At 47.3% G+C, this 26,959-nt stretch overlaps 2 protein-coding genes across 13 annotated transcripts in view; one reads left to right on the forward strand and one right to left on the reverse strand.

Annotated features, from left to right (window-relative positions):
- The first annotated feature begins 6 nt into the window (after positions 1 to 6).
- On the forward strand, positions 7 to 10,102 carry PEA15 (proliferation and apoptosis adaptor protein 15). 2 transcript variants are annotated; one of them, XM_024750639.1, is made up of 4 exons: positions 7 to 51; positions 6,163 to 6,336; positions 7,724 to 7,879; positions 8,033 to 10,102. In XM_024750639.1, exons 2-4 carry the CDS (start codon positions 6,165 to 6,167, stop codon positions 8,095 to 8,097), a joined length of 393 nt encoding a protein of 130 aa, XP_024606407.1. In that variant the 5' UTR covers positions 7 to 51; positions 6,163 to 6,164; the 3' UTR covers positions 8,098 to 10,102. The 2 variants fall into 2 exon arrangements, with proteins under 2 accessions (XP_024606407.1, XP_024606413.1); XM_024750645.1 differs by lacking the exon at positions 7 to 51 and adding an exon at positions 3,108 to 3,288.
- Positions 10,103 to 10,446: 344 nt separating this feature from the next.
- DCAF8 (DDB1 and CUL4 associated factor 8) overlaps positions 10,447 to 26,959 on the reverse strand; it is a 44,422-nt gene continuing 27,909 nt past the window's right edge. For all 11 annotated transcript variants that reach the window (XM_024750598.1, XM_024750543.1, XM_024750578.1 and 8 more), the window contains 7 exons: positions 19,981 to 20,053; positions 19,407 to 19,464; positions 18,787 to 18,894; positions 17,277 to 17,407; positions 13,582 to 13,701; positions 13,063 to 13,179; positions 10,447 to 12,437 (listed from right to left, as the gene is read on the reverse strand). In XM_024750598.1, the coding sequence (XP_024606366.1) occupies positions 12,321 to 12,437; positions 13,063 to 13,179; positions 13,582 to 13,701; positions 17,277 to 17,407; positions 18,787 to 18,894; positions 19,407 to 19,464; positions 19,981 to 20,053 (724 nt within the window). In that variant the 3' untranslated portion in view covers positions 10,447 to 12,320. The remainder of the gene's footprint in view (positions 12,438 to 13,062; positions 13,180 to 13,581; positions 13,702 to 17,276; positions 17,408 to 18,786; positions 18,895 to 19,406; positions 19,465 to 19,980; positions 20,054 to 26,959) is intronic.

Here is a 26,959-nt window from a genome sequence, read left to right on the forward strand (position 1 = left end):
GAACCGGGGACGCCGGAGTGCCCGCTCCCCGAGCGCTCAGCCCCGGAGGCGGTGAGAGGGCCGAGAGGGGAAGTGTCGCGGGGAGGGGCAGATTTGGGCATCTGGGCTTGGAGGGGCGTCGATCCGGGACGCCTGGGGACAGATGCGGAGCGTGGGGGCCCCGGAGGGGTCCGCTCCGTGTCAGGCCCCACGGGCTCCGTCTCTGTCGGTGCGCTCCGAGCGCGGTGTGTGCTGGAGGCGGCGTGGCTCCGGCCGCCCGTTCCACTCTGACCAGCAGTTTGGGAGTCCGACCGGGGCCTGGGGATTAGGATGGAGCCTGCTTCCCGCCCAGCCGGCTCGGCCGGGCCAGCTCCCGCCCCTCCCTCCCGTTCTCTGGCTTCGGACTCGCCTCGGCTGGCGGTCTCCCGGCCCAGCCCTGCCTCAGTTCCGCCGGCAGCCGCCCCTGCTCCGAGGGCTCAAACCCGGCGGCTGGCACCACGTGCCCTCACCCAGTCCTCTGCACCTGGGGTAGAGGTGGGATTGTCGAAGGCTTGTCCGGAGGGAAGGAGTCGGGAGCTGGGGGGTGTACAGGAGAGAAGTAGCTAACGTAAAGCCCCTAATTAATTTCATATAATCTGTATCAAAACTGACAGGGACACACACACCTACAAGAGACACGCCAGCACACACGGTGACACACACCCATGTGACTCTTACACACATCGACTGCACACAGCAAATCACAAAGGGCCCTGCACTACGCATCCAAGCTCCCACCTCACTCCCACTGTCTCCCATGTGCAAGTCTCCTGGCAGAATATCAGTCTAACAGGACAGCTCAGTGGGGGCCACCGTCCCCAAGTCCACCCTAATTTTCTGGACATCTTCTCCCAGCCCTGGGCTTCAGATCGCCCCTCTTTAAAACAGTGAGAAAACATGGTAGAAAATCCTGGTCTCAATCCAGGACTGGGAGACAGGATCTTGAGGGCGAGTGAGCCTGGTGCTTTGAATCTGGGTGAGTAATGAGGGTAGGGGTTGCTGGTGGCCTCTCTTGCTGGGTCCAGTTGGAGCTTAGGGTGCTAGGAGTGCCTGGCTTCTGGGCATCTGAGTGGCCAAGGGATGGAGGGGGGATGGAAGAAAGGGAGAGAGAGAAAAAGAAAGAATGAGTATGAGTCAGCCAAGGATGGAGGCCCAAGTCAGAGAGAGAGAATGAGGGGAATGTGTGTGAGAGGCAGACAGACATCAAGAGAGGGACACAGAGGGACAGAGATTACAGTCAGGGAATGGGGAGGGGAAGGAAGTGAGAGTCAGAGATGGTCAAATGAGTGGGGAGAGTGCTGGGGAATGGACGACAGAAGCTCAGAAATTAGGGAGGATGAAAGCAGGATGGTGGTGAGACCACTGGGAGTTAGGGGAAACATGCTGAATATGTGTGTTTTGTTTCTCTCTGTGTCTGGCCTCCAGGCTGTCAGAGCGATTAGCTTTAATTGCTCTTCCCTTTGTGGTTAAACACTCCATTGGGGAAATTGCCAGAGATGCCCTAGGCTGCCAGCTGCCCTGGTTGCCTACTTCCTCACTTCCCTGACACCTGTGCCCATCATGTGTGCATGCGTTGTCATGCATGAAGAAGAGGACCAGAGTCACACCCTGCTATGCCATCCCCTCACTCTTTCACACAGAGCCTCCACCACAGTGCAATGGTGGATATCACCAACCTGTACGCAGCCAACCAATCCAGGCCCCTCCCCACTAAACTTACTCTATCTCTTTATAGCAGGGACACTCACTCCTTCCTAGTATAGCTAGTATAGTAGCTCTGAGTCCTGAAATAGGGCCACCAAGTCACAGAACCCAGGAGTCCTAAGTATTCTTGGCTACCACCAGGTGGGACGGGATGAAAGCCCATTGAAAGGAAAGGAGGAAAAGAGAGACTGAAAGACTAGAGAGAGAGGTAATAGATGAGGAAGAGATAGAGATGGGGGAGAAACAGAAGGAGGAAGAGAGAGAATCAGATGAGTAGAGAGCAGTAGAGACCCCATTCCCTCTCCTCTGCCCGGCCTGATCCAATGCCAGGTATCTTCTGACGCTCTCATCCTGGGTCCAATCCTTCTTCTCTTGACTAAGGGCTTAAAGCTTAACCCAGTCTTTGTAGCCAGGGGTAACCCATTTTGCTTCTTGGACTGAACATTTTGAGGTCCAGGTGTCCTATCCCACCCCCATTCCCAGGCTGACTCTGGAGGCTTAGAACCCTCTTCTTCCTACTTTACAGAAATAAAGGCATCCTCCCCCCACCCTCCCCCCAGAAAGCTGAACAGAAGCTATGGGAAGAAGTCAGTTGAGTATGATAGTAAAGAAATAATTAGGGATGAACTATAGGACTGCTTGAATTTGGGGCCCAGATAAAATTTAAAGTAGGAACCCTGCTCTCTCCCTCCCCAGCCCTCTGCTTTGCTGTGATCACCACCCTCCCACCCCAAACCCCAGGCAACGAGACTGACAGACTTGAGTGCCTACAGGCCGCCTCCTGCCCACCGCAGGATCTCCAGGTCCTTGCAGTTCCCCTCAGCCTTAGGCAGCTGCAGCCGATGTGAGGGAGGGAGCAATAGCACCTCCTGATCCTCAGGCTTCTTAAATTTACTGAGGATTTGGAACCAAATGCTGAGGAGAGGATAATCATAAATTCATGTCCAAATGCACAGAAATTCTCTTGGTGCTACCACCTCCTCCACAGGTGGTTATCCCATTCTGCTAGGCTCTCAAAGTGTTCCCAGGGCCCGCCCCTTCCTCCCCCAGTGCCCATGGAGCACCCACTGTCATGCTCCCAACTACTACCCTAGAAGGTCAGAATATAATCCTTACCTCCTTCCCCTCTTCCTCAGCATCCTCAGTTGGTTTGACTTTTGTCAGGGCCCCACCTGGGGCCAGCTCAGAAAGAGAGTGAGGAAGGAAGGAAGGAAGGAAGGTGTGAGGAAGCGGTGAGCAGAGCACAGAATGATCTGGGAGGGAAGGGGACTGACTTCCTGGCAGCCTCAGCCCCGGTTCCCGGTTCCTGCCCAAGTATCCTGTCCCAAGAGTGGCCTCCGCCCAGGCTGCCTGGTGTTCCCTGGGCAGCCTCTGCACTGTTCCAGAGGTCAGGAGGACTCTTCAGAGCTGTGAGGGCAGGAGACTTCTCTATAGGCCCTATGGAATTCTAAATCTTGGGTGAGAAAAGCAACATGGAGGGTGAAGGAGCCAAGCTTCTGCCAAGCCCCACCTGCCATGGCCAGACTACAACTGGACAATGGTTGACCAGGAAAGCTTGAGAACCAAGTAAGGAAATTTCCCCCAAACTCCCCTGCCCTTGCCCCTGCTGCCACACCCAGGCCTGGGCAAATGGGATCTCTCCAGGGAGGCAGGACGCTAGGCTGCCTTTCCCTGCACCCCTACCCGGCCCTTCTCCTATCCCTTCTCTCTCTTCTTACTCACCACTCCCCACATCCCTCCTATCCAGTGGTGTCATTGTCCTGACAACTGAATGGGGGGGGGGGCACCCAGAACTGAGGTTGCCATGGTAACCACTGAGCTGAGGCTGCAGCCTTCTCTTCGCGGACTCTGTGTGCTCCCTGTGCCCCTCCCCCGCCTCAAGGATTCCTCATTTGCAGGCTCAGTCTCTTTCCCTCTCCCAACACCAGTTCTCTTCCTCCACTCTCTAGGCTCCCCTTACCCTTCCTCTTTTCTCTGGATGTGAGCCTGTGATTATCTGCCTTCTTACACATACTCTTAGCGGGTCAGACACATACACACAGACCACATACACTCAAAGCCACACATCCAGTGCTGGCACATACACATCCATTACCAGAACATCCAAACACACCCACAGATACCAGCACTGCCTCCTCCCTGTACCTGTGCCCACACCCAGGGATCAGCATCCATACAGAGGATTCTGGCACACACACGTTCCCACCCCCATTTCTCTTAGGGGCCTCCTTGTATCTGTTTCACTCTCACAGAAAGCTCCTACTCACCGCCCCCAGCCTTTGTGGGTGGGTGTCTAATACACTTTAATCCCTTCCCGCCCACCTCCCCTGTAAGTCTGTGTTTTCAATTCAGAGTCCTAAATCTTAACTCCTCCCAGGAGATACACACACACACACACACACTCACACACTCTCTCTCTCTCTCTCTCTCTCTCCTCCCACAGGATCTCTGTATTTACAAACTCTTCTTCTATGTGAAAGCAGGGCACTATGGTCCTAAAGTCTGTCCCATTTTCCAGCTAAGGGCTTGGTCGCAGGGTCTCCTCGACTGGGGCAGCCTTCTTGAGGGCATCTTGCCTCCTTCCCACGCTGCCCTTTTCTCTTCAGCTCTCTTCACACCCCACCTCCATTATCATCCCCATCTCTGAACCCTGTCCCCATCATTCCCCTTGTCTACCCCCCCCCTTTTCTGTCCTTGGATTATCAGTGGAGCGGGGTGGGGGGGGGGTGCTGAGCTCCAGAGCCTGCTGCTGTGACCTAGATTTCAAGGCGAGACGGTTCCTGGTGCTGACAGTCAGAGAGCATTGTTTCTGGCCCAGCCTGGCAGGGCCACCGCTGGGCCCTCTGTCTGGTTGCACCTGGGTGTGCAAGTGAGCATGTGTATAAGTGCCTGTTTCTCGTGGGGCTCATGCTGGCCCTGCTGCCTGGCTTATTGTGTGTTTGTGTCACAGTGCCTGCCACCAAGGGAGGCTTGTTTGTTCTGGTCCAAGTAGGGGGCTGGGAATGGGGCCTCCTGGGTGCATGCTTCTCTCCCTCAGTTTCCCTGCATGTAGGTGGAAATAAGGAATATGGGGTGTGTCAACTAGTCCCTTTCTGCTATATTCCCAGCCCATTGTTGGGGTGATTTGTGGGCAGTCTCAGTCAAGTACAAGGTCATCTAGCTCCTTGCCCCACCCCTTAGTCTAGCCACAGAGTGTTTATGCCATAATTTACTTTTTAAAATGCTTTACTTTTTAATTATAAAAGAAATATATAGTCATTGTGGGGGGAAAAAGCCCCTTTTTAAAACTCACCACTAGAGTTTCACATTTTATCAAATCCAGAAAGTTCATTCTAAGGTCTGACCTTCTTTCTTCCTGTCTTAGCCACAGTCCCTGTCTTAGGGGAAGGAGGGCCTTGAATGTCCTCTCCTTTTTCACCTAAAAATCTTCATAGAAGAGGGATGGGGTGAAGGCCTAGATGAGATCCAGCCTCGCCCAGCCCCCTGTGGGAGGTCACGCTGAAGGTAGTGCCAGTGGGATGTTGATGCAAGCAGAAGTGGCAGCCCCCTTCCTGCCAGACTTTCCCAAAGCTGCATCTGAACCCCTTCTCCCTGCCACCCAGCCAGCCTGGGAACTGGGCAGGGGGCCAGAGCCAGCCGCTTGGTATTCTCGGGCGCGGGGGCTGTAGGCATAGCACAAAGGCTAGGAGAAAGGGCTGTGTAGAGGCCCAGCAGCAATCAAGGGAGAAAATGGGCTCCACAAAGGTGGGGGTAGCCCATTGCTTCACCCTCCCCACCCCCATCCCGAGACCTAATGACTGAATACAGGGCTGAGCATGGAGGGGCCAGGGGACCATTTGACCAGGCAACTAGGCATCTATCCAAAATGAGTCATTAGTGGGGTGGTGGGGAGTTGAAGTGAGGGACCCCCTTTGCTTCTGGGAAAGAATGGAAGCTAGAACATGAGCTCCAATCAACCTCCCCCAGCCCCTTCTTTTTAGCTTCTCACTGCCACAGCAAGCCTCTCCCTGGTCGTTTTGGTGTGTTTTGTTTTGTTTGACAGGGGGAAGGGTTGCAGGTGGGTGGGGCGATTCTGGGGGGGACTTGGAGACAGCGGGTGAGAAAGTCGGGAGCAGGTTGCTATGGTAACCGCCTCCTCAGTCGGGGAGCTGTTGCCAGGGTTACTGTTAGAGGGGGGAAAAGGAAGAAAAAAGATGGTGGGGAGAAGGAGGTGTGACTTTTCACTCTAGACTCCAGCCTGGCCTCTAGCTTCCTAGTTTCTTCCTGTCTACTCCTACCTCCCTTAGGTCTTCCTTTTCTCCCTCCAGTCCTAGCCTCCCCAACCTCTGTGTTCCAGGCACTTGCCTGGTAGGGTAGAGGAGAGGTGGGTAGTGCCAGTGAGTGAACCAAACCGTGAACCTCAAGCTCAGCCTCCTCTCCCTTTGTTCCCCCCAACCCCAGTCATGGCCGAGTACGGGACCCTCCTCCAGGACCTGACCAACAACATCACCCTTGAAGATCTGGAACAGCTCAAGTCAGCCTGCAAGGAGGACATCCCCAGTGAGAAGAGCGAGGAGATCACTACTGGCAGTGCCTGGTTTAGCTTCCTGGAGAGCCACAACAAGCTGGACAAAGGTGGGGGAGGGGGACACACGCATCCTACCATCAGCCGTTCAGGCTCAGTTCATTCAGCAAATAGAAATGAGCTCAGAGCTCCTATACAAAGTGCACTCCTTTTTGACAAGGCAGGATAAGAGGGGTGCCCTAAGAGAGTAGAGGGGCTCTAGGGCAGTGGTCTTTACATTCTTCATGGTGCCCTTCTCAGTAAAAATATTATTCAGCAAAAAATGTTACTCAGATCCTACTGTGCTATTATCATATATATAATAAAACATTAAAATAGGACTTAAAGGTGATAAAACTTAAAACCACAAGTTCTAACATTTTCTTATTCACTTTTAGAGACCATTGCTCTGGAAAGGGCTTTGGGGAGGAACTGGTATTTAAGATGGCCCTGAAGGGCAAGTGGGATTTCAAAGGCAGGATCCAAAGGAGGACATGCTAGGCAGAGGAACATAGCATGTTTAGAAGTGGCTGGAAAGGTAAGTTAAGACTGTGATGTGGAGGGCCTTGAGTGACAGGGTATTTGATAGGTGAGATGAGTGACCTGAGGGTGCTTCAGAGATACTAATCTGTAGCATGGAATGAAGGGAGGGAGGCTGAAGGAGGACATGCTACACTTAGGACAGGGGTCCCTAGCGGTCCTGTTAGGAACCGGGCCACACAGCAAGAGGTGAGGAGTGGGCGCGAGTGAGCGAAGCTTCATCTACCGCTCGCTCCCCATTGCTCGAATTACAGCTTGAACCATCCCACCCCCGCCCACCCTGTCCATGGAAAAATTGTCTTCCACGGAACCGGTCCCTGGTGCTAAAAAGGTTGGGGACCGCTGACTTAGGGGACTACTGCAGTAGAGGGGAGGAGCCAGGCAAGAAGGCATCCGCAATCTCCTACAACTGGCCAACCCATGGACATCATCCCTCTGGTCATGTCTGTGCCTTCTCATTCAGAATTACCCTTCCCACTAGGCCCAGAATCTCTCCTGGGTTGTCTACAGATCCCACCCTTCTGGTCCTACATGTGCTGCTGGGAAATTCTGATGCTTGCTTGGAGGAAAAGTGAAAGACGGACAGGGTGGATGTTGGGTATTTGGAAGCCCGGTTAATTTTTCTCTTCTCCCCTCCACTCAGTGTGGAGCCTGGTATTTAACCTAAATCCCTCATTCTAAATCTGTAATCTAGAAACTTCACTCATCAATGATCTGCCCTTCCTGAGAAGAGTTCTCTACTGTCTTTTGGTGCTTTAGCTTTCTTTTCCTGGCTTAGCTGCCCCTCTTCTTCCAGTGTTGCCTCCTCCAGTAACCAATGTGAGCAACTCAGGCTTGGTTCCTGAAGCCTAATCCAGCAGTGTAGGGGAAGCTGACCTCTACAGCAGCTCTGATCCTCAGTCTCCTGCCTTCCTCCAGACAACCTCTCTTATATCGAGCACATCTTTGAGATCTCCCGCCGTCCTGACCTACTCACTATGGTGGTTGACTACAGAACCCGTGTTCTGAAGATCTCTGAGGAAGATGAGCTGGACACCAAGCTAACCCGTATCCCCAGTGCCAAGAAGTACAAAGGTAAGAGGCCATGCCTTTAATATGTACCTCTGCCCCTCCCATGGATTATCTGTGGAATACTTGAATTCTGGGAGAACAGAGGCTTATGATCAGTTAGCCTGCCTACTGCCTCCCGTGACTTCTGTCCCTGGACACATCCCTTTTTGCCCCCAGACATTATCCGGCAGCCCTCTGAGGAAGAGATCATCAAATTGGCTCCTCCACCGAAGAAAGCCTGAGCAAGGGGGAGGAAGAGGAGGAAGGTTGGACCTTCATCAGACCATTCTCTTCCCCCATCCTCCAGGGGAGGGGACAAGGGCATCCCCCCCCATCTACCCACTTACTAACCTGGTCCTAACCCCCTTACTGTGCGCGTGTGTGTGCGTGTGCGCACGCTCTGGCTGTCTGTCTGTGTGTCTAGCTCATCTAGTTCCTCCTCCTTGTGAGGGGATGGGGGTCAGGGGCTGGGGGTGGGGGAGCTCAGTTTCCCCACTCTAGGGGGGGTTGGGGGCTATTTCTATGCAAATAGAAATGGGCACATTCCTCCTACTTCCCTTTCCTCCACTCTTCCCCCACCTCTCTAAAGTGTGGGAGCAGAAAAGGGCCTGTATTTTCCTACAATGAGGCGGCGAGGTAGGAGTGAGGCATGGGAGAGGTGGGTGAATCTAATGAAAAGCAGTGAGAGGGAAGATGAAGAGGCTACCCAACCCCCACCTGGAAGGGGCAAAGAAAAGCCAGAGTTTGTGTTTGTACCCCAAAGCTGGACTGGCTGAGGAGTCCAGTTTCCAGTAGTTCCTCAGGTTGGAGGGCCTGGGCACCAGCAGGTCCCTTTTTGCTCCCCTCTCATGGGCCTACGGTGGGTATGAGCCAGGGACCTAAAGAGAGAGGATCACTGGATCCTTCCCTGGCCCCAAAGTTCAAACCCCATGGAGAACCCAGCATTAGATACCCCCCACCCACCTCTGCTCTGGAGAGACTGTGCTGGGAACACACCCCATCACTGAGCCTGAGTGGGGATGAAGGCAGAGAGGAGTTCCCTGTTCCACTCCTTTATTCCTACTCAGACTGTTGCACAGGAGTCCCCTGAGCCTAGGGAGGTTGGGGAATCGAGATCCTTAGGTTTTAACTCCAATCCTGCTCCCACTTACAGAGTCCCAACGTGGTTATCGCAGGCAACCTTCCCTCTCTCCATGATCTAGAACCCCCTCTCCCCCAAGCCAGAAAGAAGGGAAGAAGCTAACTACAGTGTTTTCCGTTGCACCGATCCCCAATTCAGTCCAGGAGGGGACTCGGTAACCCCTCTCCCTCAATATCCTGGCACCTTGGGCTTATGAACCCCTCCTAGCCAAATCACTAGAGTACAGTGACCCCAGCCTCCTGCCTGTCCCAAGATAGCCATCCCCACCCTGACCGTGCTAACTGTGTGTACATATATATTCTACATATATGTATATTAAACCCGCACTGCCATGTCTGCCCTTTTTTGTGGTGTCTGGCATTAACTTATTGTCTAGGCCAGGACGGGGGTGGAAGGGGAATGCCACAGTGAAGGGAGTGGCAGAGTCAAATTGCTACATAGTCAAAACAAAAAAAACTTTTTTAAACTTTAAATTCACATGCAATCTCAAGAGGCTATTTAGAGAAAGTTTAAGCTAGGAGCTTCTAGGATGTGGGAGCAAAACTTTAGTGGAGGGGAGAGCTGGCTACTGGAAGAGGGAAGAAGCCAGACTGGTTGGAGAGCACCCTCTAATCCTAGCCTAGCCCAGCCCAACCTGCCTGTCCCCTCTGGCCACTGCTGCGGACACCTGCCTTAACACATACACCTCGAGTACTCCACAGTTTTGCCTTAAAGGACCTTCCCAAGTTTCCCCAGTCCTGTCTGGCTTCTCCCTCAAGGAGAGAGAGATACTTGTAGAATTGGGAGGGGGATAAGAGCAGGAATTATCCTTCCAAGCCAGGATATGTTATGTGAGAACAAGTCTGAGAAAGAAAGGGGGTGGAGGGAGGGAATATATTATAAAGAGCCTTCCTTTGAAGAGAGAAGAGGATGAGACGGGAGAAGGGAGACAGGGTCATTTTCAGCGGAGTCTAGCAATTTCTCTGTAAGGCAAAATAATCTAAAACGACTAACCTGCCCTCCCGCCCCCTATACTGCTGTGAGATTGCCCCTATCCTGTGCTCCTCTGTCTGCAGTGTGCACGGCCTTGTTCTAACCCTGGAATAAAGGTGATTGATTGTACTGTACCTAACTGATTCTAAATTTGTGTGAATGACCAGGATTTTTAAGCCTTTGGATGACTGGGGAAGGAGAGCAAAATTTACCCCCAAATCCTTAACTGCAGCCTGGAAGAGGCCAGGAAAATACCCCTAGTAGGATCTCTGCCCTCTCTCATTTTCTAAGTATCACTGAACTGTGGGGCCTATTCCACTTCCATAGTCTCCCACTGGAGCCCAAACACTGGAAACATGGATATCCCAGACTGGACTTCCTAAAATTGTAATAAGACCAGGGCCAGGCACCTATACTGAAAGGAACAAAAATAGCCCATCATGAATGCATGGCTCACATATCACACACACAGCAGCAGTCAGGGGGGGAAAAAAAAAAACGCTTTACTGAGAGAAAATACACAACAAATTCCAGAGTGCATGGTTTCAGCCCACTCCATCACCCCACCAGCGATAAGAACACAGACCACTCACAGTCACCACACATTCACTACCTCAGGGAGGAAGTACAGCAGCTAACATCTGGTCTGAGAGCTGCTAGGAAAAGGGGCAGGAGGAAGGAGTATCTGGGAATTCCACCCTTTCACTCCTCCCTTCCTTCCTGGCCTGTTCTAGTAGAATCTGACTGTCCCAGGATGCAGAATTCCTGGTTGGGGGCAAAGAAATAGCAACAAAAGCATCTAAGGGCAAGAATGCAACTGGGACTTTGATAATTAGTGACCAGTGATACAATAGGTGTCTGAGCCCCAGCCACCTTACTCAATCCTTAGATTAATGACTTGTCCTTCAATCCCAAGACAGGAGAAGGTGGACAAGGTATAAAGTCAAACCCAGGAGGTCTTTCCCTATACTCTTCCATTAGGAAGGGAGTTGGTGTGGAGTTGGATAGTTTAAAGAATCAAGCAGCTAAAGGTAAGAGTGAGTGTGTCTTCTGTCACACACAGTATTAGGAGAGACGGTCTGCAGTGGCAGAACCCTTCCTGAAGTCACAGTTCAGTCAAGTTTTGAAGATGAGCCAGTCTCTGGTTAGCAGAGCCATCCTGGGAACCCCCACAAGACTTAAGCAGAGGTAGGATATCTGGAGCAAAGAGATGAAAGGGGCTTCCCAACGCTGAAACCATGGTAGGAAAGCAGGAAAGGGCAGAATTCAGGATCCTTCCATTCTTGAGCCTCCTAAAACATAAGGGTTAAGCCCTAATCTCCAGTAGCCGTGCATAGAGGATAGGCTGACCCCAGGTGATACCTCCACATCATTACTCTCACTCACTCTCTCCTGTAAGTCCCTTTATTGCAGTCATAGAGAATATATAGGTATTTAAACTTCAACAATAATTTTAACATGATACATCCAATTTTGACTTGCTTTTTAATATATTTATAGATATAAAATTAGGCCTCTAACAGTGATAGGGACAGGGAGATTGCTGCCACCAAACAACTTTTTTTTTTTTAAGTAACAGAAGAGGTAACCACCTTCCTATTCTTCCACTTCTGTCCCTCCTCCCACCTCCCCCCAACCTCCCTCACCAGACCTACTGAGGGGGTGATGGGATGAAGAGAAGAGAGTGAAGGATACATAATCAAGTGCAAAACACTGTGATAAGTACAGAGAATGAATGGGGTGGAAAAGAAAGTGAAGAGTGTGGGATGGTTAGGGGCTCTAAGGACTCCCCAGAAAAACAGGATCCTGGGATGGGGTTGGTTGCTCAGGGGGAAGAAAAAACAATGCAACTGTCATAGAATTTTAAAAAATAAAGAAAATAAAGTCAAAAACCTAAACCAAAGAGAGAGTGGCATTTCTACCACCCCCAGTCTGGCCCCTTGGTACTGAACAGCCAGTTATCCCCCCACCCCCCACCCAAGAAACAAGGGAGATCAAAGAAAAGGAAACCCCATTCCCTACCCCAAACCAGTTAACAAAATAGGCTCCCCCCTCCCAAAAAAAAAAGGCTTTGGGGAGAGGCCATTTCTGCCAAGTCCTATGCACCTCTCCATGGAACCCCATTCCAGGGCTCAATTCCCACTTCTAGATGCTCTGTAGGTTTGCTCCCCTCTGGCTTGTCCTCCTGGGATGTCTTTTTTTTTTTCTTTTCTTTTCTTTTTTTTTTTTTTAAATCTAAAGCAAAAAAGTCCAAAGTGCGTTTCTGCTGAATGTTAGAGCCTGGGACAGGAAAGGGCTGCCCAGGCAGGATCGGGTTGGCAGCCCCAGCCTGCCCCTCCTGGGTACGAGGCCTCAGGATGGCATGCACTGCACCCGGTCAGGGCCCTCCTCCTCGTCCGATGTATCTGAGGAGCTGGGAGACTCATCCGAGTCTGCGTCTGTGGCCCCAACCCCAGGTTCTCGCCAGCGCTGTAGGATGGGAAAGGCTTATTAGTAATTTCCCTGGAACAAGGACAAGCCTGTTAGGTCTTAGCTATAATTTACATGCTCTAGGCCAGGGGTCGGCAGAATTTTTCTTAAAGGGCCAGACAGTAAATATTTTAGACTCATGGGCCGTATCTCTGTCACAACTATTCAACTCTGCTGTTGTAGCATGAAAGCAGCCAGACAACACATAAATGAATGGGTGTGGCTGTAGTCTAATAAAACTTTATTTACAAAAAGCAGGCACTTGCCCAAACTGCCACAGTTTGCTAACCCCTGCCCTAGGCCTCTTGTGTCACAAGAGAAAAAACAGAAGACACCTGAGACGACTTATTTCTTCTCAGCTCCTGCCCCACCCTCATGCCTTTGCCTTTTTGAAGACAACCCTGTGCATGCGTGGTGATGGAGAACACAAAGCAGACACCACCTATTTCTGCTAGTGGCTCTTCCAAGGCTACATCAAAGCTCTGATGGGGATGGGGAATAATGGACAGGAAACCCAACTAACTCCACCTGATTCCTCCTAAAGCAGCGAGAAGTATGCCCTGGAACATTTTACCCTCTTGAGAGGGTCACTGCCCTTGGGAGCTCACTTCCCACTCCAGCTTACCCGGTGATGGCGTCTTTGTCTCAGGTGATGCATGAGGAACCAGAGCATGTGGCTATCAAATAGGTCGGTGTGGTGTAAGCTATCTTCATCCCGTTCCCGCTTGTTCTTCTTAATCACCTGGAACCAAAAAGGGTTGGGGAAGTGGGTAATGAATAGGAACCCTGGACCTGATCAGAAAAGGCTGGCGTTCTAGCCCAGTAAAATCTTCCCTTAGAAACTACTGAGCTGGAGTATCGCTAGATTCGACTAAGAAAGGATGCCCCAGGTTCATCCACTGAGAAGATGGGATGATTCTTCCTAAAGATGTCCCCTCTACCATGAACTAGATGCACTTCGAAGCTGCACCCTGGACCCCTGGACTGGGACTGTTCCTAGAGAGGCAATGACAGGAATGTGGGGGAGGGTGTTAGAGCAGTGCCTTTAAAGAACTGTACAGCAAGTTATTCCTTCCTATGACAAAGAAAACTCCTAACAGTATGTGGATAAGCAGAAAGAAGAAATCTATAGTCAGCTACTTACATCCTTTAACCCTGTAAGTTCAGTGGAAGTTTCAGCTGTGGGTGCCCAGATCTTGACATCATGGTCTAGGCCACTGGTTGCCAGCACAGGCAGATGAGGGTGGGGCTCAAGACAGTTTACCTGGTCAGGAGTAAAGGAAAACATAGGCTCAGGGGTATGTGGCAATACGGTTTAAAAACCACTACTCACCTTGAACCAAACAACTGTCCCTGATAAAAGTTAAGACAGCTGCTGGGAAGACAGGCCCACCCATCATAAGCCTAGGCTAAAGGGCCCTCGGGGTGAAAGAAACACTGGACACAGACTGGATGTAAGACCAGGCCTATCTCTCACTTCCTAGGTTTAGGTAGGGGTGGCCTCATCCTGAGATATAGCTCTAGGGGTGGGCGGGTGACTGGCCAAGCATACTGCTGGCTTCACAAAAAGGCAGTGAGGTTCAGATGACCTCATTCTCTCCGGCTTCCAAAGCTCCAACTTGCCCCAGTCTGGAAAAAAACATCTCAGTGGCTTTCACCAAGTGGCAAATACATTTTTAAAAATGAAGAAAGCAGCAGCTGCTGCTGAGCCCCCAGAGAAGACTCAGAGAACAATTACATTCCACTGTTTATAAGAACTGGAAGAAGGCACAGGCTGGGAAGAGGCTGAGCCTGAAACATAGTAGGGTAGTGGAGACACATATCTGCTTGAGAACCCCGCACACCCCAGGAGACAGCATTCTGCTGCCTGCCATGAAAGCACAACAGGCTCAGCTATAGGACAGCACGGCACAGTGAGGCAGCTTCCTTGGGCACCCACAGCCTCAAGCTCAGCCACCCTCCGGATATATTCACCGAGCAGGAGGAATGAACTACAGCAGCCGAGGCAAAGGCCTTCTGGCTTAGGCAGCCTCCTTCTTTCCAAAGGCACCCATGCCCCCTGCTGTCTGACTTGGAAACATCAGCCTTCCTGGCAGAGCAGGGCAGCTACCACCCCCACCGGAAGAGCTGGTCCCAGATCTAGCTGCTAAAGCATTTTTGGGCTTTTAGTCAGATGAGGAATAGATGGCAAAAGCATCCAGAAGGAAGAAGGTGTGGTCCTAGCCACTCCTCACCTCACCCCACCCCACCCCGTCTTGCAGCTGCAGTACAGTCCAAGGAGACAACCCCTGGCAAACAGCCTCTTAGTTCTCTCTGGACCAACCTTCTCTGCCTCGCCTGCACATGCAGAGAGCAGCTGATGGGAAGCCAGGGTCAGCATGGAAAATAAAACTGACATACAGACTTCCAATCTTCTTTGTCTTCCATTTTACAAATAAATTCTCAGAAAACACTGAAGCTAAGCCTGAGTCTAAGAGTAAAGCAGAAACCACATATCCCTTCTTTCTTCTTTTATTCCACATATCAGCTCATTACAAAGTTTATATTTGGGCTCTTTTAGGCAGTGTGGAAGAGGTTCCAGCATCTGGAGCAGAGGTGGCACTAGGGAGAAAAACTCCATTGCCAGAAAATATTATCAAAAGATATGTGACAACTTAACACATACAAACTTGAACTCGTTCATTCATCTCCAGATAAGCCCTTGCTACCCTTCTAAACTCTGACCTAGCTGTGCTTGACAAGTCAGCAAAATAAAAAGGCACAGGGGAGAAATTCCTTGGAACTTAAGACTAAGGACAAAGCCAATGGCAAGAGAGTAAGTTACATATAGTACCTGAGTTGGAGCTTGCAGGGGAAGCCAACAGAGAGCTTCTGGGCCAGAATACCTGGTCACTTCACCCGACCTGTCTGCATGCCAGGACTTATCCTGTCAGTAATGCCTGAGCAGAGAAAAGAGCTCTGGCCTTAGATGACTGGGCTGAGGGATGCAGGTGATGGGATAAAGGAGCAAAGTGCTTTCGGGAGACTAAGGATTGTCCTTTGACATCATCCCCCACCCTTGCCCCGAATGCAAACAGTGGAAGGACTAGAGTTTGAGCCAAAAACAGAACTGAGATACCTGGGCAAGGTGGATGAGAATTTCAAAGATCCCTTCTGGTTCTAATAGTCTACTTAATGATATAGTCTGCATTCGGGCTGGCGCTGGTGACCCCACTGCTGGGAGGTTAGCACAAAAAATCAGAAGGAGCCAAGTGAGGACCACATAGATCATTCAGCTTACACAGAGGCAAGAACAAGCCAGGAATCTCGCTGCAGGGTGCAGTCTTTATACCTCTTGTTCTAGTACCTCACTCTTATGACCACTAAAACTCAGGCCTGGGGCCCACCCATCCTACGCAAACGCCCTCCCAACCTGAGCACCTGGATTAATCATCAAACCCTGACACCGGCTAAGCTGAAAGGAGATTGGCCTGTAGAGTGATTCTGGACCACAGACAAGTGCTGGCCTGGGGGAGGGCATTCAGCCCTGCATCTCTCTAGAATGGAATGAAAGACAATAGTTTATGATCAATAAAAGATTCACTGGCCCCTTTTGACTTTCTTATGACTACATGCCTACTGCCGAATTCTCATTAAGACTCCAGTGTTTTCGGTTTGTTCACTACAGATGATAGAAGAAGACCTATGGAAAAGTAGGAAATGAAGCAGGCAACAGTGAGACACACCTTCAAGTTCTAGACTCTTCTCCACTTATATTCAAGCCATAGAAGCTTTGGGTCTATACTGGCCCCAGGTCCCCAAAATTTAGAGGAAACCAGAAGAAAGTCTGAAATAGCCTCACACCAGGATAAGAGACACACAAGAAGAAACGGGATCCCAACTGCAATGAACCATTCTAAACTCTAAAACCACTCTGGATAAACCTCATCAAGAGATGGCTGGGTTCTTTGTAGCTCCCCACAGCTTAAGAGGAATGAAAAGGAAGAAAGAATAAGCAAGCATCTCAGCCATCCCTTAGAAGCTCTTAACAGGACTGTCTTGGGTAGTCAGTAAAATGCAGTTGCCCAAACTGCCTCTTTCTTATCTTCTGCAGTCTGAAAACCTTGTAATAGAAAGCTACTGAATCCTTCTTGACTCTAGGTCTCAAAAAAGAAAAAACAAAAAAATTTATGGTTAGCTAGATACATCCTAAGAGCTGACCACCTTTCACTCCCCAACTCACGATCCTCAGGCTTCCTTTTTGCCCTATCTCTATGGAGGCTGTCTGCAGAACTCAAAGGACAGGCAGACTATGATATGATCATGGGTTGTATAGCAGTCAAACAACAAGAAAAATGGTCGCGGGGGTGAGCATGTTTCTCTCTTCCTATATATGCATACATATTATGTGTGTTTGTATCAATATATAGACCATATTCTGATTTTCCCAACTATCAGAAAAAATGCTCCTTCTAGCTTGTATCCGCTAATCCAGGATCTATTCAAGGTCACTACTTAGCTACCTACTACAGTGTGTAGGATGGTGTGCCCTGAACGCTAATGCTTTTGTTTTGGAAAAGGTCCATGCCTAAAGATACCTCACTCAGGCCAGAGGTTCTTCCCTAAAATCCCTTTCTCCTCTTAATAAACCGTGCTGTAGAGGGGCAGAAGACAGGAAAGGGAAGAAAATATTCCATTAAAACCTCAGCACCCCCAGACTATACTGTCTTTTTATTTAGCTGGCTAGACCTCTAAGACGTGGTATTACATTGTCAGAGTGAGAATTCAGTGGCCCTGCTAAAGCCTACCTTAATGACTGGAGGGAGTAGAGAGCCAGCCAGCCCAGCACACCATACTCACCACGCCTCCCTTGTCCCCCTCCATGAACTGAATGATCTGGCAGGATGATTTCTCCCAGAGGAAGATGTGCCCGCAGTCACTACCGCTCACCACAAACTCACTCTTGGGGCCATAGAAATTGACGCCTTTTACTGAAATGACAAATGAAGCAATAAACCACATGAGAATTGGCATCAGGCCGACATATATTTACCTCACAGGAAATTTAGTTATTCACAAATCTAAATCGGCTAAGAGCCAAAGAATTTCTTTCACTTTCACAAAACAAATTAAGGGATTATGCATGTATAATAGACAGAATAAGAATCATACCAGTTCCAGAGACTATTTATATCCTCCTAAAGAGGTCCATAGAGCTGAGGAGTTTGCAGTCCTTAGCAACAGCCTCAGTCTCATTAGTTTGCACCCTACGGAGCAACCACAGGCCTCACTAATGCCTCACCTGTCCCAACCTGAATGGCCCAGCTCTGCCCACTCCTAGGCAGCACTGTCCTATGCCCTAGGATTACCCTTGGTATGTGTGCTTCACTGGTACCTTGTCAATGCTTCCTGGGTCATTAGGTGACCTAAGACTGATGAAGGTATATGCCACAATTGCCTGTAAGAAGCACCTGAACTGTGCGTGTTACCAAGACTGAACAACAGGGTTCCCCCTGAAATTAGTAAGAGAAACCAGGAGTCCCAACAGCTACATCCAGTTCCATACCAATCATGAGACTGGAATACTTCCTTCTGTATGCCCAAGGACTAAGATCCAAGTACAGGTTTTTCCCTCTCCTCTCACCAGCTCGAGAGAAAAAAGGAAAACTAACTGCTCTCCCCAGTCAACATTATGACAGACATCTGATAGGAGCACTAATAACAACAAAGAGCAGTGATTCCAACTTTTCTGTACATTAGAATCAAAGGGAGCTTTTTAAAAATCCTAATCAACATGCACCCCATACCAATTAAGTCAGAATGGATGGGTATGGAAGCCAGGCTTCAGTATCTTTAAAAGATTGTCAGGTGACTTCATTGTACAGCAAAGTTTGGGAACCACAGACAGAACAAAAAAGGCCAATCGTCACTGCAAACTTGGGTGAGGTGCTATCACCATTTCTCCTCTTCTGCCTCATTCAAAAGAATTATTCCCTCCTCTTCCCTGTAAGTACAAGCTCACCCCCCTATTTTAGGCAATTCAGTACCACTAACTAAGGAGGGCTTTCCCAAACTCCCTAATACGTCTTTTAATCCTGAAGCTACCTGAAATCATAAGAAAAATATAGTCAGTCGAGTCTCCTTACACCCAGACCAAGTAACATCACTGTAGTGGTGAGAGATGCTCCTGAGCCCTCTCTCCTCTAGCACAGGAGGGCCTATGAAAACTCCAGCCCAATTAGGCTTGTTGTCACTTGGTGACAGATGGCCTACTCCTTTAGGTAGCTCTTATTTGCACAACCTGCATGAGATACTGTGGTTCTTCAAACCAACAGACTTGGGGTACAGAAACCTAGAAAGACAGTCTCACCTGTGGCGTTATTTCTGTGGCCCTTATATCTCTTAATATACTGGGCCCCATCACTGTGAGAGGAGTTGAAGAGGTAAATGTCTTCATCATTGTAACTGGCCAGGAGCTCTGCCAAGAACAAGCACACAGCAGTGAAGGCAAAGGCTGAAAAAAGCTAGGACCAGGAGTTGGGGGTTGGGGTGGGGCTTCTTGCCAGTAGTGCCCCCTCCTAATACCCAGGTATAGTACCCATCTTACTCAGTTGGAACAGCAGGCACTTCAGGTGTCTAGGGTAGACTAGGAACATGCTGCCAACCCAGGGGTAGCAGAATGCCCAGGAAGATCATACCCATTAATTCAGGAATGAGTCAAAGGCGTAAGAACCTGCTCAACCAAACAGCCTGGGCTTTAGGACAAGCCCTGCTAAATATCATCTGCAGCATTCTGCAAGTGCCTGGCCTCTCCAAGGGTCATCTGCTGCATCCTCCCGCTGTGTGCTCACCATCAGCAACTACTCCCCAGCTGCTCCACTCGGAGCTATAGCACAGTGGTGAGCACCGGAGGGCACATGCCTCACTGGCTCAGCAGCTCCCTAGACAGAGGGGGCATGCCAGCCTAGGAGCTGGGCCCTGCTCACGTACCTGTGCCGTCGTGGCTGTACACAAGACAGGTGATGTTTGCTTTGGACTCACTGTTCACCTGCAATAAGGAGCAGATACTGACTGATGCCCCACCCCCCCATTTGTTATACCACCTTCAGGAAACAGGTTTTCCTTCAAACTCCCCTATATCCTCTCCCAGAGATAGATAGATAGAGATAGAGACAGAGAGAGAGAAAAAGAGAGAGAGAGGAAGATAGACAGAGAGATAGAGACAGGAGTACAACTGATGAAACTTGACCACCTCGGGGGGAGAGGTCTTTCTACTGGTTGTCTTCTGTGTGCTAGCCATTTCATATATACATTATCTCATTAGGCCTTACCATCATGGTACAAGGCAGTTATCTGTATCTCTATTTTGTCAATAAGAAAACTGAGGCTAACAGAGGTAAGGTGACTGCCCAAGATCACAAAACTGGTAAGTGGTAGAGCCAGGATTCAAATCCAGGTGTCTGACTCCAAAGTCCAAGCTCTTCCCACCATACCAACAAGTTTGGGGGCAGGCTTGGGGTTGAGTCAGGGAAGCCTGGAGCCACTGGCCCTTCATGAATCTTACCAGGTGATGAGGGCAGAATTTCTTGAGTACTCCATTGTTTTCATTCTCATCAATTTTCCTCTGGTCATAAATCCTACGGTGGAAGAAGCAATGAAAATGTCAAAATTTACAAACATCCCTTGAAGAGTTGCAATTCGATGTAGTGGCAGGAACACCAGTCAGCTGGATGTCAGGACAGATAAAGGACATTCCCCAATTAGGCTTCTGGCTCAGGTTCTTCCTCAAAAATCTTCTCCCACCCCTCTTCCAAACCAAAACTCTTATCCAGGTACTTCTCATTTCAAGTAGTAATTCTAAATTATATTATTTTGAAGTGGCTTATCTATTCTCTCAGCTTTTATATCATTTACTGTTTATCTGCACTGAAATAACATTATTATAGAGCCTTCTGCATGCATGCTGCCTCCCCAATACGGTTTATTACTCATGGGCAGAGACCATGTTTTATGTAAGTCAGTGGGTCTTGAATCCCTTTTTGAAATTGTATTTGGCTAGTTCTTCCCAAAACTATTACAAACCAACACCTATATCTCAAGACTCACTCTCTCCTTCCTTCATTCTCATCAAGCATCAAACTACCTTCACCTTCCTCATCTTTCCAATCCAAACTTTAATCATTTGTGCAACTATTTATGACACATGGATTAGGTGCCAAGTATTATGCCAGGTGCTAGAAATATAGTGAGGAACAAGACAGATCTAGTCTCTGTCTTCACCCATCAGTCTCCTCCAATCTCAGAGTCTCATCCCTCCACAGCTGCTCTTACTCTCATCCCTCCAAGGACCTTGTTTGATTGGTTAGTCCATTTCTCACTGATTAGTCCTCTTCCTCACCATTGTCTGCCCGTTTCTAAAAATCCTTCCACTGACCTTTCCTACTCTGGCTTTTCCTGTCCTTCCCCCCTGTAGTAGAATTACTGAAAAGAGCAATCTGCATTCAACAGTTTCACTCCCTCACCTCCTATTCATTTCTCATTCCATTCTAATCTAGCTTTGGCCTTCAACTCACTACTGAAGCTTCTCTGGCTAAAGTCATCAGTAACCTAACTGCCAATACCAACAAGATACTTTTTTAGGTCTTTCTCTCTTGTCTTGACATTGTTCATTACTCCTTCCCTGAAACACTTTTTTCCCTTGATTTCCAACCACCCTTTAATGTTGTTCATGGGCTTGTCTTTTGTCTACCCCTTAAATGCTGATGTTCCTCAAAGGTCTGGTCTTAAGTTCTCCTCTGATTCTACATAAGGAAATTTTAAAACCTAGAGTTCAAGTATATGTGAATGCCCAGAAACTGTGCTTATGTGTATTTTTCCTGGGAGAAGGGATCATGGTTCTCCTTATATTCTCAAAGAGGCCAGAGACTCAAAAGGGAGGAAGAATTCTGCTTTATGCTTTCTTTTGGTAATCAAATTCCATTAACACTTTACCCCTATATGTGGATATGTCTCTTAAATCTGTGTCTCCAGCCCACACTTGTTCTGAGCGAGCTCTAGATTTATATCCACACGCCAAATGGATGTTGTAATGGAATGCCCAAAAGTAAAATCATTCTCCTTTTTAAGCTAAGATCATTCTAGACCTACCCTTTCCCCCAAATCTTTGTTAATGGCACCATCCTAAATTCAGGTGACCAAACCAGAAATCAGGTCCTTTCTCGATGTATCTAGTTTCTTTTCTGTCGATTTGACTTCCTGGGTATATTTCTTGACTATATCTGCTTTCTCCACCCTTAGGCATTTTTTGCCTACATTATTTATAGTAACCTTCTGATTTCTTTGCTCATACTGTCACCAGAATTATGTCTAAAATGAAAAATTTAATGTAAATTCCCTGCTTAAATCTCTTCAGTGATTTTGTACTTTCTACTAAATAAAGTCCAGACTACTTAGTATGGCTGCCTATCACTTCTCAAAGATCCTATGCATTATACAGAAAACAAAAAAACTATGCTTCTTTGAACATACCATGTCACATCTTGTTATCCTAATTCTACACATATTGTTCCCTCTACCTGAAATACTTCCCATTTGTCTTTAATATTTCCTCTGTGAGAAAGAACAGCATAGTGAAATGGTTTCCACCATATTTAAGGCATCTGAACTGAGTTCAGATACTATGCTACTTACTAGATGAGCAATACTGGGTAAGTTACTTAATATTCTTAATCCCTATATATATCTGCTTCTCCCGAATCCTCCTTGAAGGCAGAAACTATGTCTAGTCAAGTGTGTACCTAGCACACAACAAATGCTCAGTAAATGCTGGATGAATAAACGAACGAATTAAGTATTCTCCATAATCCATTAATATTTTGCATAAATAGACTATCCAGGAAATGTTTTTTAAATGAACCAATAAAAAAATAAGACAAACAGGAGACTGCTGTACTACCAATTACTACTCTTCAGCAAATATAGCAGCTGATAATCAGATTATTTTCCCTCTAAACTAAGTCTAAATCAACAGCTCTCAAATGTCACTAAGACATCATTATCTTCCCAAGTCATCAAATTAGTAAAAAATTTTAAATATTCAGTATCTTGTTGTATGGACCATTCCGTGTTCCTCTGTATCCAATGCTCTTCTTTATGAGAAATCTTTACCTACCCTCCTCCCCTTTCTTCCATTAGTATTTATTAAGAACCTACTATATTCTAGATATGATGCTTGAGACCAAGGATTGGCAAACTTTTTTTAAAAATTTATTTATTTTATTTAATTTTTGGCTGCGTTGGGTCTTCGCTGCTGCGCGTGGGCTTTCTCTAGTTGCGGTGAGTGGGGGCTACTCTTCGTTGCGGTGCATGGGCTTCTCATTGTGGTGGCCTCTCTTGTTGGGGAGCACGGGCTCTAGGCACACAGGCTTCAGTAGTTGTGGTGCACAGGCTTAGCTGCTCTGTGGCATGTGGGATCTTCCTGGACTAGGGCTCGAACCCATGTCCCCTGCAATGGCAGGTGGATTCTTAACCACTGTGCCACCAAGGAAGCCCCAAACTTTTTCTTAAATGGCAAGGCAGTAAATATTTTAAGCTGGCAGGCCATCCAGTCTCTGTCACAGTTTCCAAACTCTACCACTGTAGCATGTCATGGATATATGTGAACAAATGGCTATGGCTGTGTTCTAATAAATCTTTATTTACAAACACAGTGTAGACTGCCAGGCCCTGTGCTAGACAGTGGTGATACAAATACAAAAACAATTCCCCTATTATCTGCGCATAGGACAGGACCTTGACATTAAAAAAAATTTTTTTATTTTAATTTTTAAGACTATTTTCTTAAAGCAGTTTTAGGTTTACAACAAAACTGAGAGGGCAGTATAGAGGTTTTTCATACACTCCCTACCCCCACACGTGTATAGCCCCTCCCATTATCAAAATCACTCATCAAAACGGTAGTTTTTTTTTTTTAAACCAAGGATGAACCTACACTGACATATGATGATCACTCAAAGTCTATAGTTCACCTGAGGGTTCACTCTTGTACATTCTACAGGTTTGGACAAATGTATAATGACGTATATCCATCATTATAATATCATAGAGTACTTTCATTGCCCTAAAAATCCTCTGTCCTCTGCCTATTCATCTCTCTTGCCCCACCCCACCCCTGGCTACCACTGACCTTTTTCTTATTTCCACAGTTTTGCCTTTTCCAAAATGTCATACTGTTGGAATCATACAGTATGTAGCCTTTTCAGATTGGCTGATTGGCCTTTTTTTTCGCTTAGTAATATGCATTTAAGGTCCCTCCATGTCTATTCATGACTTGATAGCTCTTTTCTTTTTAGTGCTGAATAATATTCCATTGTCTGGATATACCACCATTTATTTATCCATTCACATACTGAAGAACACCTTGGTTGCTTCTGAGTTTTGGCAGTTATGAATAAAGCTGCTATAAACATCCACGTACAGGTTTCTGTGTGGACATAACTTTTCAACTCCTTCGGGTAAATACCAAGGAGCCTGACTGCTGGATTGTATGGTACCAGTGTGTCTAGTTTTGGAGAAACCGTCAAACTGTCTTCTAAAGCGGCTGTATCACTTTGCACTCCCACTAGCAATGTATAAGAGCTCCTGTTGCTCCACAGTACTCACCAGCATTTCGTGCTGTCAGTGTCCTGGATTTTAGCCACTCTAATAGATGTGTAGTGGTATCTCACTGTTGTTTTAATATGCATTTTCCTGATGACATATAATGTGGATCATCTTTTCATACACTTGTCATCTGTATCTTCTTCAGTGAGGTGTCTGTTAAGGTCTTTGGCTCACTTTTTAATTGGGTTGTTTTCTTGTTGTTGAGTTTTAAGAGTTCTTTGTATATTTTGCATAACAGTCCCTCATCAGATGTGCCTTTTGCAAGCATTTTCTCCCAGTCTGTGGCTTATCTTCTAATTCTCTTGAAAGACAGTGTCTTTCACAGAGCAGAAGTTTTTAATTTTAATGAAGTCTAACCTATCAATTACTTCTTTCATGGATGTCTTTGATGTTGTATCTAAAAAGGCATCACCAAGGGACTTTCCTGGTGGCCCAGGGGTTAAGAATCCAAAACTACTGAGCCTGCATGCCACGACTACTGAAGCCCACACGCCTTGAGCCCGTGCTCCACAACAAGAGAAGTCACTGCAATGGGAAGCCCATGCACCGCAACGAAGACCCAACACAGCCAAAAATAAATATATAAAATAAACTTTAAAAATAATAATAATAAAAAAATAAAAAGGCATCACCATACCCAAGGTCTTCTAGGTTTTTTCCGATGTTATCTTCCGGAGTTTCATAGTTTTGGGCTTTACTTTCAGCTCTATGATCCATTTTAAGTTAACTTTTGTGAACTGTGTAAGGTCTATGTCTAGATTCAGTTTTTACATGTGGATGTCCAGTCCTTTCAGCACCATATATTGAAGAGACTATCTTTTCTCCATTTGTTGCCTTTGCTTCCTTGTCAAAGATAACTTGACTGTATTTATGGGGGTCTATTTCTGGGCTCTCTATTCTGTTCTTTTGATCTATTTGTCTATTTCACCAATACAATGCTGTCTGAATTACTGTAGCTTTAGAGTATTGATAGGTATTGAAGTTGGGTAGTATCAGGCTTCCAGCTTTGTTCTTCTCTCTCAATACTGTGTTGGATATCCTGGATCTTCTGTCTCTCCACACAAACTTTAAGATGCAGTTTGTCGATATCCATAAAATAACTTGCTGGAATTTTGATTGGGATTGCACTGACTCAATAGATCAAGCTGGGAAGAACTGACATCTCCACATTATTGAGTCTTCCTATACCCTGGACATTTTAAATCAAATAAAGAATGGTTTCAGCACTGTCTGAACACCCTTACTGCATTCCTCTCCACAGGCCTCCAGGTGCCCACGAATTTGTTACCTTAAGCCTCTCTCTTCCCTCCTCACCTCCTCTTCCCCCAACTTGCCTTTAATCTAGTGTTCTCTCAATGTTGCTGATAAAGGTAGGGGAGCAAAGTGACTATTTATTGACTGTGTTTTATAAACCAGGGCCTATACCAAATCCTTTAGCAATAAATTTACATGTCAACCAATCACACTGCCAAATCTATCACAGGATTCATTCACCTGATACATTCTCCTTTTCTTCACTCCTGTAAATTCTTAAACTAATCTAAAAAGGATTTAGTGGCAGAAACTCAAATCTATACCACCCTCCGTTTGCCTACCTTTTTTCTTTCTCCCTGCCCATCCCCCCCTTTTGGTCATATTCAAAAAAGCATGACTCTCTTAAATGCTCCTTCACAATCCTAAACTAAAATTCAGTATTTATGATGTGAAAGCCTTGAGGATGAGTAAGCTATTTCTCTGTATTCCCCTAAAGGAATTCCTTCAAGCTAGTGAAAGCTAATGGTGCTATGATATAAAATATTCAGCAAAAGTATTTTCAAATTTGTACTGGCAGGTGAGCCTAAAGTTCTTTCAAAGAAAGAAACAGAAAAGAGGAATTCCAAAACATTCAACTGGCTGAACTGAAGAGGTGCCAGAGAAATTGAGGATGATCAGAGAAGAGCTAGGGTGTGGAAGGGCCATCTGCTCACAGGCGATCAGTGTGCCTCAAAATATACACAGGCCTTTGTCGTGTAAACAGCCTATTACGTGCTGAGAATTTGGCATGTACAAAGGGATAAAGGATATTGAGGCTGATAATAAATAGAAGATCTGAGTATTTCTCCTTGTGATGAAATGCTAAAACTAATTTCCAGCCCCACTCTCACCCTGAGAAAGTATTAGCTCTGGATAAAAGCGTTATCAATTGCAGTTCTCAATACAGCCAATGCCTCCACTCTCCTCCAAACATCAAGGTCCTAGTGGTTGAATTATCTAGAGACACAGACTTTTCCATGAATCCAGAGCTCTAAGCAGGAAATGCAAATTTAAAAATTCAGTAAATGCTTGATTTGGAGGAGGTAGCACCTGAAAGTTCTGACAACTACTACCCCTTTTTAGATCAACAGCTTATCTTAAAAAAAAAAACTACTGCTAAACATTTGCTATTGACCAATAGAGGAAAGGAATTTAGAAGGCAAGGGAAACAGGGGAAGAAGAAGAGAGCAACAAAGTTGCCCAGTTCTCTTGTGGCAGGATTCTTCAACAAGTTAAGATCATCTCTCAGGTATTTCTAAAAATTTAGTCCCATCCCTGTGATTATTAATAAAATTAATTACAGAATACAGTTATAAAAATATCCTCTTATTTAAAAAGGAAGATGGGACTTCCCTGGTGGCACAGTGGTTAAGAATCCGCCTGCCAATGCAGGGGACACGGGTTCGAGCCCTGGTCTGGGAAGATCCCACATGCTGCAGAGCAACTAAGCCCGTGCACCACGACTACTGAACCTGCGCTCTAGAGCCCGCAAGCCACAACTACTGAAGCCCGCATGCCTAGAGCCTGTCCTCCCCAACAAGAGAAGCCACTGCAATGAGAAGCACACGCACCAAAACAAAGAGTAGCCC

This window comes from Neophocaena asiaeorientalis, unplaced genomic scaffold (assembly GCF_003031525.2).
Source record: "Neophocaena asiaeorientalis asiaeorientalis breed wild unplaced genomic scaffold, Neophocaena_asiaeorientalis_V1.1 scaffold315, whole genome shotgun sequence".
In the NCBI taxonomy this organism is placed as follows: domain Eukaryota; kingdom Metazoa; phylum Chordata; class Mammalia; order Artiodactyla; family Phocoenidae; genus Neophocaena; species Neophocaena asiaeorientalis.